At 41.1% G+C, this 18,711-nt stretch overlaps 1 protein-coding gene across 1 annotated transcript; it reads left to right on the top strand.

Moving 5' to 3' along the window:
• The first annotated feature begins 9,995 nt into the window (after positions 1-9,995).
• Positions 9,996-17,364, top strand: LOC139412366 (T-box transcription factor 3b). The gene is made up of 6 exons (XM_071159180.1): positions 9,996-10,375; positions 10,491-10,758; positions 10,941-11,087; positions 11,623-11,699; positions 11,790-11,887; positions 17,189-17,364. Exons 1-6 carry the CDS (start codon positions 10,002-10,004, stop codon positions 17,362-17,364), a joined length of 1,140 nt encoding a protein of 379 aa, XP_071015281.1. The 5' UTR covers positions 9,996-10,001.
• The last annotated feature ends 1,347 nt before the right edge of the window (positions 17,365-18,711 follow it).

Below are 18,711 nucleotides of genomic sequence, written 5' to 3'. Positions count from 1 at the left end.
CTTGTGAAGGCGAAGAAGGAATCCAGCGTTATTGCAAATGCAACACAATTTAATTTAGCAAAATATGAAATTACCACTAAATATGCATTGGGTTTGAGATGTTGACTAAAACATATTTAGGTATAACACTTATCTTGGTGTGCTTGCTAATAGCCTTATATTGAGAAGCCTATTTGATATTCTATTTTAGTACTTCCCATGTACACTGAGTATACAAAACATTAAAAACACCTGCTCTTTCCATGACACAGTCTGACCAGGTGAATCCAGGTAAAAGCTAGGATTCCTTATTGATGACACTTGTTAAATCCACTTAAATCAGCGTAGATAAAAGGGGGGGATACAGGTTCAAGAAGGATTTGTAAGCTTTAAGAAAATTGAGACATTGATTGTGTATGTGTGCCATTCAGTGGGTGAATGGGCAAGACAAAATATTTCAGTTCCTTTGAACGGGGTATGGTAGTAGGTGCCAGTTGTTGAAGTTGTTCCTAATGCTCGTATACTCAGTGTATAAGTACAGAACCACTAGTTAAAGGGGCAATCTGCAGTTAAAACAATAGCAAAGCTGTCACCACCACTGATTTGGTAAACAACTGAGGGATGGGGCTGGAGAAATGTAAACACTTTCAAAGTCATACAGACAGATATTGATCCATATTTTCCATATACAGTGGTTGTTTATCATTTTATTGTTTACAAACATTGAATTAAAACAAGTTTATATTTTAGGTTTTGATGGGTTAATTAAGACAGTTAAACTAAGCTTGTGGCATTTATAAGTTATAATATTCAAGAGTCAATGAGTATCATTATTTAAAGTACCAAAATGTATGTAACAACCACAGATTGCCCCTTTAAGTCTTGCGTAACAAGTCAGCCTATATAATGTCTGGGTATAAGACACATGATAAGAGGAAGAGGAATGTGATCTGTTTATTTGATTTCAGCTGCTGTGACTCACACACATATTGCAGGGGTGCAAGGCTGCTAACGGTTGTGTCTTTGGTGTAAAGAATCTGACAAGCTGGTTGACATTTTGAATGACTGCTTTTGAGTGGAGAGTCAGTCCCCTGGACCTCATAGGGTTTCCACTACCCTGTAGGGCAGTGTGAGTATGAGAAGAGTCTGAGAGTGTGTGTCTGAAAATAAGACTTTTATTATTTGTATAGCTTAATGGTGCAATATGCAGAAATCAGTCAGCCATTTCCTGGTTGATAAAATTCTCTAGCTGGGCTTGTTGTGGGCTAGCCTGGGGTTGGTGTGAGCTAGCCTGGGGTTGGTGTGAGCTAGCCTGGGCTTGGTGTGAGCTAGCCTGGGCTTGGTGTGAGCTAGCCTGGGCTTGGTGTGAGCTAGCCTGGGCTTGGTGTGAGCTAGCCTGGGCTTGGTGTGAGCTAGCCTGGGGTTGGTGTGAGCTAGCCTGGGCTTGGTGTGAGCTAGCCTGGGCTTGGTGTGAGCTAGCCTGGGCTTGGTGTGATCTGGCCTGGGCTTGGTGTGTGCTAGCCTGGGTTTGGTGTGAGCTGGCCTGGGCTTGGTGTGAGCTAGCCTGGGGTTGGTGTGGGTTAGCCTGTGTTAGGCTTAGTGTGGGCTGACCTGTGTTGGGCTTGTTGTGGGCTAGCCTGTGTGAGGCTGATGTGGGATTGGTGTGGGCTTGGTTTGTGCCCACCTTGCCCACGAAATACCCACGTGGGGACAATGGGGTCATATTTGCTCGGTAAACACTTATGAACATTCAGCTCTCAAGTGAAGCATGGGCAATGATCCTCCGATTAGTAGGAGTGCAAAGTTAAAATACAAAAAGCAAGATCCCCCTACAGTCTGTTGGCATAATAGAGCACCTGACTTGTTTAGTGGAACATTGTTCTTAATGACGGTGGTCACTCAACATCCGTGGGTGCATCCTGAAAGCAGCAGTTCTTGTAGAAGTGTTGGTCTAAGTCATTGACTTCTATTGCCAAATTCTAGATGCTTGTTATTAAAAAGCAGAGCCATTGCCATGAAAGGAGTATGGTTATAGGGCAGAGAGAGAGAGAGAGAGAGAGTGAGAGAGAGAGAGAGAGAGAGTGAGAGAGAGAGAGAGAGAGAGAGAGAGAGAGAGAGAGAGGGAGAGAGAGAGAGAGAGCACAGGAAGGAAGACATAGGCTAGCCTTTTACTTCCTGCTTAACCCTGTGTGCCTCTTTCAACAATAGACACGAGGGAAAGGTGAAAAGCAGTAACTCAAGGGTCATCTGTTTCTGAGAAGGATCAAAATGATGTAGAAATCGCAAGAGAATGTCAAGCTCTGAGAATGTTAGGGAAAGGGGATTAAGGAGGGGGGAGAGGAGGCCTCTTTCATTCAGAGGTAATGCAAACAAGGAAAAAAGAAAAAACATACAGTATGTATTCCGCCTATCTACCTACTCCCAATTAAAATATCTGGCCTAAATAAGGGATTTGGGCATATTTTATTTTCGAGTGGCCAATCTCGTCAAGAGGAGGTTGGGAGGACAAATGCTGAGGGCAGCCTTTGAGGATTGTGTATTCTATATTTTTTTTAACGAAGTCCCTCTAACAAATTCACCTATGTCTGTTAAATGCTTAAAAAATAATAATAATCCACTTCCCCCACACACAGGAAGGAAGAGGGACATCAATAAACCGACTAAGCCTCATTGTATAGTTGACACTAAAGAGTAAGGCAGCAAATTACCAGTTGAGTTTTGGGTTAAATCCCCAGGGGTTGTCAACAGCAACCACGTACATCTTGCCACAGCTGCTGCTCTTTTGTTAGTAATCAAGTATACTAAGAGGTTTACATTTACCGGGAGGTTACTATCCAACTTCATCTTATTTTTTGCTAAACAGCACAACAGAAGTTTACTCAGGATATGGCTGCCAGGGATCAGTACTGTTAAGACATTTGGGCTGACCACGAAAGCAGCATTCAGCTCAAAGCTTCAGCAAAAATGATGAGGCTTTGTGCTGAGAGTAGCACTGTCTACTAAACTCAAAGGCTGTACAGTATATCTTGATTTCCATCTCAAATGTATGTGCCAAGGCCTGTTGAATGAAAATCACTATTCAGCAAATACACTTTCCATGGACCCCAAACTTTACACAAACTAAAGGTTTTATTATTGAGTAAAATTCATTTCCGCTTATCAATAACAACAAGGCTATAAATCCTTTTAAAGCTGAGTGAAAGAGGAAAGTGAATGAAAAAGGGTTGAGCAAGGAGGAGGTAGCAGGTCCCGAGAAATCAATTTTCACACATTAGAACTATTAGCTTATTGAGAGGTGGCTGACAGATTGAGGGTTTGCAGTTAAAAAGAGCTGTACCTGTGAAATAGTCTCTTCATCCAAGTATTGATGAGTGTGTGTGTGTGTGTGTGTGTGTGTGTGTGTGTGTGTGTGTGTGTGTGTGTGTGTGTGTGTGTGTGTGTGTGTGTGTGTGTGTGTGTGTGTGTGTGTGTGTGTGTGTGTGTGTGTGTGTGCCTGCGCACATGTGTGGGGGGTGGCTAAATTGAGTAACCCGGTGTTTGGAGAAGCCCTTCCCATACTCTCCCAGACAGAACAGGACCACACCACTGTCAGCATACTCTTCATGGAAACAGCTCCAGCTAAACACAACACCATATCAAACTTAGCTAATTCATACTTGGGAAAACCATCAAAGTCTGATTTGATGAAGGTATTTCAAACTGTTAATAACTTAGCTAATTCTGTAAGTTGAGAGAAAAAAAAAGCTTGAGTCTTAAATAAATGAAAGCCGGTTACTTCAGATGATTTCCCCTTCTGTGTGCTGTCCAAGCACCTCTCTGTCAGTGGCATCCTCTATCACAATACATACCGCCATAAAATCTCAAATATACAGACCTGTGTCAGAGCTATCCTTTACAAAAGGGCTGAGGAATATGTTCAAAGGGATCAGAGCAAAGGAAGCTAGATGTATAATGTAGCTTATTCATTCTTTTCTTTTTCCTAATTGACCTTTCACTACTTTCATTATCTGGATTCATGTTCAATTCTGTAAGGGTGCTGGAACAGCAGGACTTTTATTCACAGAGTCTGGCAGTCCTTTGCTAATCTTGAAGAGTAGCTTTTCGCTGCACAGAAATGCCAATACAGTATATCTGAAGTGTTGTTGAGTGTGTTACTTTTACAATGTACCCAGTCCTAGGAGGACAGCTATCCATCTCAAAAGGCAGGACAGCGAGACAGAAACTCAGATGTGCCAAGATGGCTCAGGACAGTCTAATAGGAGTCTAGTAGGAGTCTAGTAGGAGTCTAATAGGAGTCTAATAGGAGTCTAGTAGGAGTCTAGTAAGAGTCTAATAGGAGTCTAATAGGAGTCTAATAGGAGTCTAGTAGGAGTCTAGTAAGAGTCTAATAGGAGTCTAATAGGAGTCTAATAGGAGTCTAGTAGGAGTCTAATAGGAGTCTAGTAGGAGTCTAGTAGGAGTCTAATAGGAGTCTAATAGGAGGCTCATTGAGTCCCAGAACTATGATAACATGTTAATCTCATGTGTCAAATCATTTCCACCCGTGTATCTGGGGAACCAACAGGATCCTAAATCAGCTCAGAATGTCAAACTACACCCTCAAATGAATAAACATAAACAAATAACCAGAAGGGGGACTCAAGCCCAACAGGGGTTGGCCTGGATGTTTATAGGACCTATTGATCCCAGAGAAACAGTGAAAAATTACCCGTTAGAATAGGGTGCCATTTGGGACACATAAGTGTACCAGACCTGGTAGTCTTTGGGGGGCATAGTGCACACAGCAGTGTGAGAGCTGTGTTCCTGTAGAGCCACCATGCTCCACTCTCCCTTCACGCCATTCAGATGTCACATTAATCATGCTGATCACCAGCTGCCTCTAGTGTAGTCTGACGTCCCAGGCGGCATCACAAATGGCACCCTATTCCATGACAGAGTGCACTGCTTTTGACCAGAACTCTATGGGCCCTAGTGCACTACACAGGGGATAGGGTGCCATTTGGGAAATGTCCCCAGTCTATCTGTGCCAGTGGACCACAGGGAATGGTGACAGGCAGCCATGCTAAAAGTTCCCTTTCTAGCACTTTGTTGAAACATCATGTTTCACTTTATTTAGTTACCGTATAATTTAGTGAGAACAGCTTTATAGCTTTTGATGTTGATTCTGTCAAAGACAGATGATACTGGTATCTACTGTTCTCCGTGACGGAAGGGAAGATGAGGTGATGACTTGTGAATGATAAAGAGGAAAGACAGTCCCTTGTGTGAGGTAAAAGGACATTGTCTGGATCATGGAGATAGTATTAGAACATACTGAAATATCTCCATGATGTGGCTTGTCCCCTATTTTCCCCCATTCCCAGGCCCTTATATAACCACTACCTTCACATTAGTTTTCATAGTCTGCTCCATCACCCTGCCACTTGGCTGCTGCTGTGTGTTTGATGCCCAATCTACTCCAGGGCGTCGTCCCAAATGGCATCCTATTCACTACATAATGCACTACTTCTAACCAATGCCCATAGGGCTCTGGTCAAAGTAGTGGGGTATAGAGGGAATAGGGTGCTATTTGGGACGTAACTCAGGATTTCTCCTTTAGCACCTCTGCTCCTCTGTTTAACTACATTCCTTGTACCTGCAAAGTCCAAATGTGTTCAGTCACACTGACCTGCTACCATTAGACCATTCATCAGTGTTCAACTGCCGAAACATCAGAGGTGTTAGGGAGACAGCATGGCCATGGCGGTTTGGAGAGCTTCCAATGACCCTGGCCCTAGCTGTGAGCTGGGATTCCATGGCTAGGCTAGAAGAAATGGCTATATGAGTGCTGCAGAGAGACATGGATCAGAGTTGTTTATATTTGCCTAGGAAATATATTCCTAGGCAAATAATATGGCAAGATGGTTGACTTACATTGTATAGAATGCAATTATGAATCTATAGACCTTCAGTGCGAGCGTAGACTGTGGTACTATTTTCTCAGACTTTTAGCGTGCTGTGGTTTGTCACCTAGTAACCAACACACTCCTCTGGCCATCTCACTCTACCTTATGACTAAGACATAAGCTGAATTTAAAGTAACTTTGGTGCATACAAGAAAAGGGACAATGCCTGTCAACATAACACCTTTACTTCCTGTTTTCTGGACTGAGATGAGGATGCTCTTCAAGCTCTCAGTGCCCAAGTGGTCAGGGAACCTACAGTGGAGGGTGGTACATTGAACCCTGGCGACGAAAAGTTGATTGGCACGGCATGACCCAGGGGTGTACAACATGTGTAGTGTGTACACTGTTTCCACTATAGGGTGATACCAGTGCCGTCTTTGTTGATGACAGTTAGAGTTAGGTGACCGCAACAAGACTGAAATCTACTGCTGGCAAGCTCCCCCAAGGTCCCTCAACAAGTGTTGTCCCAGAGTCCGGACCCCTTATGTCCTTCATGTCCCAACAGGGGCATAATGTAGAAGTTTTGCAGGGAGAGGATGTCACTGGGCAGTGACCCAATAGAAATCTGCGGTTAGTCCCTTGTGACAGGTTTCACACGCAGCTTGTGGCCAAGCCCACAAATAACAGCCAGGCATCTTGTTTGCTCTCATTCTCCGGCTTGTTTCAGATTACTCAGTGGGCCTTTTTGAAGTTGGCTGATGGACAGGCAGGGTTTTCCCTTTCCTCTCCTGACAAAAAAAGATTGGGCCATCGTCAGTCCCATTCGCTGCTGTGTATCTAGTGTAACCCCAGAATACGACGCATATTTAGTTCAGGATTTGATCAGAGACACATAGAGAAACCTATACACAAAGGTTCCATGTTGAGGTATCATCTAATTTCACAGCAAGGGTTGTCATAGCGATCCCTTGTTTTTGGTCACTGGGTCAGCTCTGCAACACTGTACTGTATACAGTGACTGCCTTGCTTGAATTGTATTAGAAGATGAAAGCAACCTATAGCATAGTAGTACTGAGGCCTTGTAACAATTCACACAGATCCGGTTCTCAACAATCGCAGAAAGGAAATTAACATCGCCAGCTTTGGTGAAAGCAAACCAATGACACTGGAGGTTGAACGCCTGTCTGAGACTTTGTTGTCCCGAACCTGCTGCTCTCACTCAGTAAGAGGTTTCACTAGTACGTTCCTAGCCTGCCATGGACCATTGAGCAATAAAAGCTCTGTAACTAAATCCAGAGACTAATCCATCCTGGACAATCACTGGCAGACCTTCTACACTACATGACCAAAAGTATGTGGACACCTGCTCGTCAAACATCTCATTCCAAAATCATGGGCATTAATATGGAGTTGGTCCCTCCTTTCCTGCTATAACAGCCTCCACTCTTCTGAGAAGGCTTTCCACTAGACGTTGGAACATTTTTGCGGGGACTTGCTTTCATTCAGCCTCAAGAGCATTAGTGAGGTCGGGAACTGATGTTGGACGATTAGGCCTGGCTCGCAGTAGGCGTTCCAATTCATCCCAATTCAGGTGTTTGATGGGGTTGATGTCAGGGCCCTGTGCAGGCCAGTCAAGTTTTTCCACACCGATCTCGACAAACCATTTCTGTACGGACCTCGCTTTGTGCATGGAGGCATTATCATGCTGAAACAGGACAGGGCCTTCACCAAATTGCTGCCACAAAGTTGAAAGCACAGAATTGTCTAGAATGTCATTGTATGCTGTAGCATTAAGATTTTCCTTCATTGGAACTAAAGGGCCTAGTCCAAACCAAGAAAAACAGACCTAGACCATTATTGCTCGTCCAGCAAACTTTACAGCTGGCACTATGCATTCGGGCAGGTAGCGTTCTCCTGGTATCCGCCAAACCCAGATTTGTCCGTCAGACTGCCAAATGGTGAGGCGTGATTCATCATTCCAAAGAACGTGTTTCCACTGCTCCATAGTCCATAGGCGGTAAGCTTTACACCACTCGAGCCGACGCTTGGCATTGTGTATGGTGATCTTAGGCTTGTTTGTGGCTGCTCGGCCATGGAAACCCATTTTATGAAGCTCTCGGCGAACAGTTATTGTGCTGATGTTGCTTCCAGAGGCAGTTTGGAGCTTGGTAATGAATGTTGCAACGAAGGCGATTTTTACGCACTCTGCTGCTACAGCACTCGGCGGTCCCATTCTGTGAGCTTGTGTGGCCTAACACTTTGCGGCTGAGCCGTTGTTGCTCCTAGACGTTTCCACTTCACAATAATAGCACTTACAGTTGACCGGGGCAGCTCTAGCAGGGCATCCTATGACTGTGCCAGGTTGAAAGTCACGAGCTCTTCAGTAAGGCCATTCTATTACCAATGTTTGTCTATGGAGATTGCATGGCTGTGTGCTCAATTTTATACACCTGTCAGCAATGGGTGTGGCTGAAATAGTTGAATCCACTAATTTGAAGGGGTGTCCAAATACGTTTGTATATAAGGTGTATATATACTATATATATATATATATAGTAGCTGTGCAGAGCAAAGGCCCTGTAGACTGTACCCATGCAGCCCCGTTCTCATGTCACAAGGCTGTCACAGTGTGGGTCCAGGAAGCCATGGGGCACAGGAATGGTGTGGGAAGACTGAAGCAAGTGAATGTGTTTTAATAGGCATACCAGTGTTTAGGATGGCCAATGGTATTTCCTTGATGATGCAGCAGTTGAAGGTGGTATTGGCCTATAAAATAAAACATTTGAGTATGTAATATGGACTGAAGATGGACTATTGAAACACTTCAGATAGAGTGACAAGAGAGGAGGTAGACAGAGTGATTGACTTTGAAATTGTTGTCTGGGGGTCAGACATATTTGTTGAAATGATCACTGTCTAAATGTATGATTTGAGATATTAATAAACATAGCCTACTTGATGACAAGACTGTATTTGAATTATAGCCAGAGGCATTTACTTTAATTGTCAATTCTAATTATTTAAAATTAGCCTATAGTGTATAATAATTGTCAAATATAAACTTGAAATATCTTTATGATTCTAATAATTCAAAAAGTAAGTTGTGCTTATAGTTAATGGATTACCCTAAAGACCTTACACGTTTAATAACTAGACATTCTCCAGCCTTTTAGCTGGTAGTTTGGATAACCACACTTATTTATGATAAATGTGTAAGTCCACTATTTTGTGCTCATTCATTGTGAAGTGAAACATGGGCTACTGTCTACTACAGTATGTTTGCATACCACACTGAATCTCTTCAATCACTGACTTTCTTGGGTGTAGCCTATGTTCTTTTTAAATGTCAGCAAGGCAATATAAATAGGACAATATTAAGTCTACCCAGCCAAATTATTGATGAGATGTGGAATTCAGCATCAGACGCACGTGGACAGCTCCTAGTTGCAATGGTGCGCACTAATCCTTCATTGCTCACGAACACTCTGACTATATGGCTCGACGTTTCTTGCAAAGTTTTCTTCTGATCACCAGTGAAGTGGCAGGGACCGAACTGCATATGAACCCAACACCCCATGTTACAATACTGCTTACTGAACCGCTCTACCCACCTGATCCGTGAAACCACACCCATAATGGAATATACAAGGTCCAAAGTGTCAAAGAGACAATCAACTCCGGCTCGGACTTCGTAACGTATTCGCACAGTTCGGGAAGGAAGAACATGAGCTAAGTGCACGCTACATCTTTGATGGGATAGGCTATTGCCTCAATTCTGGGTTTGTTTTTCTCCTAGTAGCCTAATATAATGCTAAGATTAGAAGACAATTCCTTGGAATGAGATGGAGATGCACTTATCGAATGCAACCGGTAACATTTGTTCGGATTTAACACAAACTAGCCTAATCGAAATTTGAAATAGGTGGCATATGGGTAGGCCTACTTTTGTCTTCTGAAAAGGGTAAGCTACATTGTAATTACGATGAAATGGCAACGAAATACCAGCTTGAAATACACTTGAGAAAATGTGACAGTTTGACTGAATATAGCTTATTCCAAATATCAAAACGTGTGCATTTAAGAAATTATTGAAGACATCGGTTGTCCTACCTTGACATGAAAAGGATTCACTTTTGAATGAGAGATCCACTTGTACCAGGAGATATGGCATTCCAACCGTTTTTACCAAACACTGCTTCGGATTTCACCCTCGACGCAATGCTGGCCCGACAATCTCCGTTTTTTCCTGCTATTGCGTTAACTTCCCACGGGTCTCTTCACATGCCTGTTGCGCAAAGGCATCGCATGCTGGATCCGGTCAATGCTGAAACGATCCTCCGCAAAGCCTCGCTGGAACAGCATAATGCAACCCAGTCTGCCAAGCTCAGTCCTCCTAAAACGCTGGAGACGGAAGCCACGGAAGATGATCCAAAAGTTCACTTGGAGGCAAGGCACCTTTGGACACAATTCCACAAATTCGGCACTGAAATGGTCATAACAAAATCAGGAAGGTAAATGTTCTAAAATATCATCAATAACCATAGCCTATAAAGTTATTCGTTTTTTTTCCAGCCTATATTCTATACGTCTGTGATTTAGAATCGATGTGTTTAACCTTTTCTCCAGGCGCATGTTTCCACCGTTCAAAGCAAGATGTACTGGCTTGAACCAAAGGGCAAAATATATTTTGCTCGTGGACATTGTTGCGGCCGACGACTTCAGGTACAAGTTTCACAACTCCCGTTGGATGGTGTCAGGAAAGGCAGATCCTGAAATGCCAAAGAGGATGTACATACACCCAGACAGTCCCGCTTCTGGCGAGCAATGGATGTCAAAAGTGGTCAATTTTCACAAATTAAAATTGACAAACAACATCTCGGACAAGCATGGGTTTGTAAGTTCCAAAAATACTAGCGTTTTGTGTTAATAATGTAGTCTATTTACAGTGCAGTTTAACTCATCTAATGTATTGTTATATTGAAATATAACTGAAAGACTAGTTTTTCTTAAACTAAAGTTCGAGTTGATGACTAGGCCTAGTTTATTATTTAAAATGTATGTTGTCTCCAATTACAGACGATTCTTAACTCAATGCACAAATACCAGCCCAGGTTTCACGTTGTGAGGGCCAATGATATCCTCAAACTACCTTATAGCACGTTCAGGACCTATGTCTTTTCTGAGACAGAATTCATTGCTGTAACTGCATATCAAAACGACAAGGTAGGCCCTTCATAATTTCATAAAGCAAATTTCAGAATATCAATGTATTTTTCGTATTGATAACACTCTGGAAAACATCAATTGTATGTATATATATATACACACACACACATGTATATATTATGCATAAAGAGTTTGTAAAGAGTTTATAGATGGTGATGAACAATTATTGCAGTTATATAGACTTCAATCCAGGTCTAAATTCATTACTGACACATAGGCCGACACACACACATACACTGTAGCATATTATGCCCAAGGCTCAATATTCGGCAAGTAATGAAATGTTGATGTTTGTGTTTTCAAATATTTTGTTGTAATATGCAATATATTTACACAACGTTTATTAACTGCTTATAAACCCTTTACAAAGTTCTTGTGGACAAAGATTTTGTTGGAATCGTTTGAAGGATTTTATAGGCCAACTCCTGGTTTATCACTAAGCCTATGAGACTATGATTAATAGTGTTACAATGTAATTACTGGTCTAATGTTTAGAAACATTACAGTCTTTAACAGTAATTTCTATTTTCAGATCACACAACTGAAAATTGATAACAATCCTTTCGCCAAAGGATTCCGTGACACTGGCAATGGTAGAAGAGAAAAAAAGTGAGACAAAAAACGAGAAATGTAAATCTAAATACTCCTAGAAACTCTTAATTGTCAATAGGGCTACTAAAATGTTCATTTTTTTATTAGGAAACAATTGGGGATAAATATACAAAAGTTCAGTGAAACCTCTGGTGACTCTTTGGATGAGGCTCCACTGAAAAGCGCAGGAAATGCAACATCAATCGGTGAGTATGTATGATAACGAATTGAATACATTTGTACCTTTCGTACCATAATATATTGTAATGGTAAAATGTTTAGCCTCAACTTGTTTTCAGTTTACAAACAACATTGTATTTAACCAATCATGTTAGAGGCCTGCCAAAGTGACAACGAAAGCGGTCAAGAAAGCAAACATTGGAATCATGTTGGACAAGACTTGCGAAAAACCACAAACACCACAGAGGAACTGAAACCTGAGCCAAATGTCACCACATTCCACGACAAAGCGGACAGGGCTTCAACGGACTCACTTAGGACCGAAACAGACTCAGAGGATCCAAAAGAGGACCACGTAAACTCCATAACTGGTGGTATGACACGTCGCTTTGGAGCAGAGGATCCGAGGGCAACAGAACACTTCCAGCCTTTAACCGTGGAAACGGACCAAAGTGCTCACATCACAGGCCTAGGACGCAGCAGTTTTTCACACTGCTATTCTTATCCACCGGATTGGACAAGATATATTCTCAACCCCTTGGGTGTCGCTCATCGTCTCCTACACAATGCCCAAGTCAACATGCAGGGAGAAACTTTATCCAGTGTAGCAGCAACAGCAATGGGGCACATGCTGATGGCTGTGTCATCTAGCGGAGTGTGCACCATGGGCACGGCTGGTATCCCAGTATCTTCTGTACAAAGAGTGTCAGGAACGTCAGGATTACCCTTGAACTTTCAGCAGCATGCTATGGCATCGCAGGTATGCCTACCATCTATTAATTCAGCAACACTACTCAACAGGCGGCTTTTACGCTTATGACGTCGTAAATTAATTAGGCTAATTTAAGTAATGAAAATAAGTAATGAAAATAACATCAAACTTTGCAGCCCTAACCGCTCTTTCTTTGTTTCCCATATAGGGCCTCACGGTTTCTCCTTTTGATGCTATTTTCCCCTATCCCTACTCCCATTTGGCCCCAACGGCTGCTCTCTCCACCACAGCATCAACCCCAGTGCATCGCCGCTCAGTAACCCCAGTGCATCGCCGCACAATGCGCCCTCCTACCCGGTTCAGACCATACTTCATTTCCAATAGCGTAGGCCTACCAGACAACTGTTCGACGCCCCCGACATCTATTCGCCTTATGACGGATAGAGACCTGAATTGCCACACTATTGCAAATAGTCCGATTGCTGCTCCATTGCACTGTAGGCCTATGTCAGAGGTAAACAGCGATTCCTCGCTACAGAGTTCTGGTGCGTCAGCGGCAAAACGTGTATCCAGCAAGGATTGCATGGATCAGCTTCAATGTATACAACAGTTGGTCAGCGGTATTGACTCCTATCAAGACAGAGACTCATATTCCTAGGTCATAAATCTAACAAACTGATTACAATTTAGATTTGTTTTTTTCATAGCCTGATGAATGAAGATTGAGGTGTTTGCTATCATACCAAATGGCATTTTAACATTTCTAATGCGGAATGTATGCATAATAGATAACATTGTTTGCGTCTGTGAATTATGGTTGCGCTTGTGTGTTGATGATACTGTAATTTGTTCACTAATGGCACTGAAGTTTATTTGCAATAAATCCCTAATGTTTTTATATATCACTTAGCCATGCAACGAACCGCTATAAACCACTGTATTTTACAACCAAAGCATGTGTGTAGTTCAAATATGATTTATTTCGTGATCTTGACAAAATAGTTAATAAGGACGTTTTGAAAATTCGTTTTAAATAACCATTCTGTTTTTTTTATGGAGGAATGTTTTTGCTGACTTGTTTGTTAAACATTGAAAAGTCAATGGCGTTGCTTCGGTCAGTTAATCAATATCATTTGCAGTTTCAGTAAGACAACATAACCATTTCATGTCGTAGTGTGTGTTTTGTCCTCTTTTAAAAAAAACTTAATTTTATCTTTAATCCCAGCGCCAGTCCCCGCAGGAGGCCTTTTGCCTTTTGGTAGTTGTCATTGTAAATACGAATTTGTTCTTATTAACTGACTTGCCTAGTTAAATAAAGGTTAAAAAAAATACAAATGTAACTATTTGTATTTGCTGTAATTATGTGCATGCGTTGTAGATCAACATAAATTGTCCCAATATTTTTGGGGAAAATCTTGTATGCCTATCATTTATTACAACCCATTATATGCCTACAAAGCTATTTGCTATAACATGTTTGTTCATTTGAAAACGGCTCTTGAATGCGTGATATCAACGCAACAAAATAATGTTAAACGAAATAAAAGTATACTGTTTTAATGATTGAGGAGGTTCTTGAATGGATGCTCATGTCTGTGCATTTTATGTTTGAAAAGTTTCAGTTAATTTAAAACGAAAAATGTTCTAAATTAATTTCCTACCTCCCTACTGTGTGCGTTTTTAACATTTGCAGCCTAAAAGTATATAAAATACATTATTAGGCTAACCTACTATTACGGTAATCGTTTACTATCATAGCGCTTATAACTACTACTTTGCATATATATATATATATATTCAACAGGTGTAGAGTTTACAGTGAAATGCTTACTTACATACAAGCCCTTAACCAACAATGGAATTTTAAGAAAACAAGTGAAGTAAAACAAATAAAATAAATAAATAAATAGTTAAAGAGCAGCAGTAAAATAACAGTAGGGAGGCTATATACAGGGGGTACCGATACAGAGTCAATGTGCTGGGGCACAGGTTAGTCGAGGTAATTGAGGTAATATGTACATGTAGGTAGAGTTAAAGTGACTACGCTCCAGTACCCCTTGCCGTGCGGAAGCAGAGCAATTTTTAAGGCCTTCTTCTGACACTGCCTGGTATAGAGGTCCTGGATGGCAGGAAGCTTGGCCCCAGTGATGTACTGGGCCATACTCATTACCCTCTGTAGTGCCTTGCAGTCGGAGGTCGAGCATACCAGGCAGTGATGCAACCATTCAGGATGCTCTCGATGTTGCAGCTGTATAACTTTTTGAGGATTTGAGGACCCATGACAAATCTTTTCAGTCTCCTGGGTGGGAATAGGCTTTGTGGTTTAATTATAATGTTGCTAGTTATCTAGTTGTGGCCATCTGGTTAGTATCAACACAGGCTTACGACAAATTCTAGTTCGCTAGCAACAACATTAGCACAGCTTGCTAGTTAGCTTACATTAGCTACAACAGGCACAAGCCAAACAAGCTACTGCCATCTTGTGGCCTGGAGTATTTAAACAAAGCAAATCGGAGGTAAAACTGTTCTGTGTGAACATCCAAAAGCCCCCTGGAGGCTCATGATTCCTACAAGTTTAGATAAATGGCTAGACTAATCGACCAATTGAAACATTGTTAGCTGACATGACTAATTGAGTGACTGTCAGTGAGAAAAACTGCTGATGTAGAACCAATTTTCGAACTTGGGGGGGCAAGCAATATCCACTGTCTTAGTATGAATGAAGCCTGAGCTGGAATAAGAAGCTTACGGAAGCTGGTTAGCTTTAGAAAACCCTGAGTAGATCTAGCTTGCTTTGTAGGATATCCCTCAAGACTTGAATGGAAATGGAAGTTGTTTTGGGAGCTAACATAGCTTCACCACTAGAGAGCAGTATTTACAAACCAATATATCAATAGCCTTGATGTTTCATAAAACCCCTTTTCTCAATCATATAAAAGCATTTTTTTTAACAATGTTGTCAATTTTCAAAACAGTGTCCACAGTAAATGCTTTTTCAAATGAAGTTACCTTCTCAAAACATAGTTACATCATCTAAACAATATTATACTGTAAAAATTGCAAAAACATTCATAAAAGGAACCCGAATGCCCGCAAAAAGATTCATGCAACCATAGTTTCCCTTGAGTCCAAGCACACAAAAACAAAAGTTAGACTGTCTTTTAAAAATACCAGTAGATCAATAAATGTTCTTTTGTATTCACTAAATTATGATGATCAAAATTGGAAGTACAACTATCCAAAGTTACATAATTATGTGCAATTTCTCTACTTTTATGCATATTTCACCAAACGATTTCATATACATCAAAACAAATATTATTCTTGATAAAACATTTAATAAAAATAAGCACATTGTGTGCAGGATTCATTTATCGGTATCATTACAATGTATTCAACATTTGGCTGGTTTGCTCTTAGTTTTGTAGACTTTCCCTTGCCACACAGAAACAAGGAAGGTGAATACAGAGGAGGAACACAACTGATATGAATATATAGGCCTTAATCCACACCAAAGCTCTATAATGGAACTGCACAATGTTGGAGATGATGACTTTGGATTTAAGTCATTTAGCAGACACCCTTATCCAGAGCGACTTGTTCTTTGTACTTGTCCCCAGTGGGAATCGAACCCAAAACTCTGGCATTGCAAGCACCTTGCTCTACCAACTGAGCCACACAGGACCCGAAGTTGCTAAGAGGCAGAGTAGTCATGCCCACAGGGGGCACGTGCGCCCTCAGATTTGTCCTATTTAAAACATTTTCAGATGCAAAATCTATTACTGAACTTTTTGTTGATTTCCATGTGGAATGGAGAAAGAATAACAAGCAGAGCACTGACAGCTGGCTAACCTAGCTAGCTAATGTTATCTTTTGTTGCTACACTGTATTCAAAAGATTAACCAGCTAGCGAGAATATGGCTGATTCTGGAGCTGAATATGTCATAAGCATTTGGGGAAACCTTCACCACAGATGGATAGGGGAAACCAGTATCTTTGACTTTGCCATCTATTGTTATCTCCAAAGTTTTGGCATGTTTCATAAATTGCGGCTGTGAATCTGACATAGAAATATAAAGAACAATAAGATAAGAAGTTGGGTGCTTACATTTGTCCTATTTCATACATGTACAAGTGCTTTTTTGCACATCCCACTTGGTCAGAGATGAGCCATTATGGGTTAAATGCCTTGCTCAAGGGCACATCGACAGATTTTTCACCTAGTCAGCTCTGGGATTTGAACCAGTGGTCCTACGCTCCTAACTGCTAGGCTACCTAGCTCTGGTAATATGGATAGCCTAACTATTGAACAGTTACAGTTGTGTTTTTTTTTACATTGCAATGGACACAGTGCAACCTTTGGTAGGCTGCTGGCAGGCTATTCGGCTGCTTTTATTCTCTATTTTGGTTAGGCCAGGGTGTGACTAGGGTGGGCATTCTAGTTTCTTTATTTCTATGTTTTCTATTTCTTAGTTTTTTTTGCCAAGTGTGGTTCCCAATCAGAGGCAGCTGTTTATCGTGGTCTCTGATTGGTGATCACATATAAGTTGTCATTCTCCTTTTGGTGTTGTGGGATTTTGTTTTTTTAACCGCTCTTTCTTTGTTTCCCATATAGGGCCTCACGGTTTCTCCTTTTGGTGCTATTTTCCCCTATCCCTACTCCCATTTGGCCCCAACGGCTGCTCTCTCCACCACAGCATCAACCCCAGTGCATCGCCGCTCAGTAACCCCAGTGCATCGCCGCACAATGCGCCCTCCTACCCGGTTCAGACCATACTTCATTTCCAATAGCGTAGGCCTACCAGACAACTGTGCGACGCCCCCGACATCTATTCGCCTTATGACGGATAGAGACCTGAATTGTCACACTATTGCAAATAGTCCGATTGCTGCTCCATTGCACTGTAGGCCTATGTCAGAGGTAAACAGCGATTCCTCGCTACAGAGTTCTGGTGCGTCAGCGGCAAAACGTGTATCCAGCAAGGATTGCATGGATCAGCTTCAATGTATACAACAGTTGGTCAGCGGTATTGACTCCTATCAAGACAGAGACTCATATTCCTAGGTCATAAATCTAACAAACTGATTACAATTTAGATTTGTTTTTTTCATAGCCTGATGAATGAAGATTGAGGTGTTTGCTATCATACCAAATGGCATTTTAACATTTCTAATGCGGAATGTATGCATAATAGATAACATTGTTTGCGTCTGTGAATTATGGTTGCGCTTGTGTGTTGATGATACTGTAATTTGTTCACTAATGGCACTGAAGTTTATTTGCAATAAATCCCTAATGTTTTTATATATCACTTAGCCATGCAACGAACCGCTATAAACCACTGTATTTTACAACCAAAGCATGTGTGTAGTTCAAATATGATTTATTTCGTGATCTTGACAAAATAGTTAATAAGGACGTTTTGAAAATTCGTTTTAAATAACCATTCTGTTTTTTTTATGGAGGAATGTTTTTGCTGACTTGTTTGTTAAACATTGAAAAGTCAATGGCGTTGCTTCGGTCAGTTAATCAATATCATTTGCAGTTTCAGTAAGACAACATAACCATTTCATGTCGTAGTGTGTGTTTTGTCCTCTTTTAAAAAAAAACTTTATTTTATCTTTAATCCCAGCGCCCGTCCCCGCAGGAGGCCTTTTGCCTTTTGGTAGTTGTCATTGTAAATACGAATTTGTTCTTATTAACTGACTTGCCTAGTTAAATAAAGGTAAAAAAAAAAATACAAATGTAACTATTTGTATTTGCTGTAATTATGTGCATGCGTTGTAGATCAACATAAATTGTCCCAATATTTTTTGGGAAAATCTTGTATGCCTATCATTTATTACAACCCATTATATGCCTACAAAGCTATTTGCTATAACATGTTTGTTCATTTGAAAACGGCTCTTGAATGCGTGATATCAACGCAACAAAATAATGTTAAACGAAATAAAAGTATACTGTTTTAATGATTGAGGAGGTTCTTGAATGGATGCTCATGTCTGTGCATTTTATGTTTGAAAAGTTTCAGTTAATTTAAAACGAAAAATGTTCTAAATTAATTTCCTACCTCCCTACTGTGTGCGTTTTTAACATTTGCAGCCTAAAAGTATATAAAATACATTATTAGGCTAACC

The sequence above is a fragment of the Oncorhynchus clarkii genome, chromosome 6 (assembly GCF_045791955.1).
Source record: "Oncorhynchus clarkii lewisi isolate Uvic-CL-2024 chromosome 6, UVic_Ocla_1.0, whole genome shotgun sequence".
Taxonomy (NCBI): Eukaryota; Metazoa; Chordata; class Actinopteri; order Salmoniformes; family Salmonidae; genus Oncorhynchus; species Oncorhynchus clarkii.
The sequence above is the reverse complement of the archived record's forward strand: the minus strand, read 5'-3'. Positions and strand labels throughout refer to the sequence as shown.

Excerpts from the sequence above, each read along its gene's own strand:
- LOC139412366 (XM_071159180.1), top strand. The coding sequence starts at position 10,002 with ATGAGAGATCCACTTGTACCAGGAGATATGGCATTCCAACCGTTTTTA. Across the intron at positions 10,759-10,940 it reads TCTCGGACAAGCATGGGTTT|ACGATTCTTAACTCAATGCA; the intron begins GTAAGTTCCAAA and ends CTCCAATTACAG. Across the intron at positions 11,700-11,789 it reads AATGGTAGAAGAGAAAAAAA|GAAACAATTGGGGATAAATA; the intron begins GTGAGACAAAAA and ends TTTTTTTATTAG.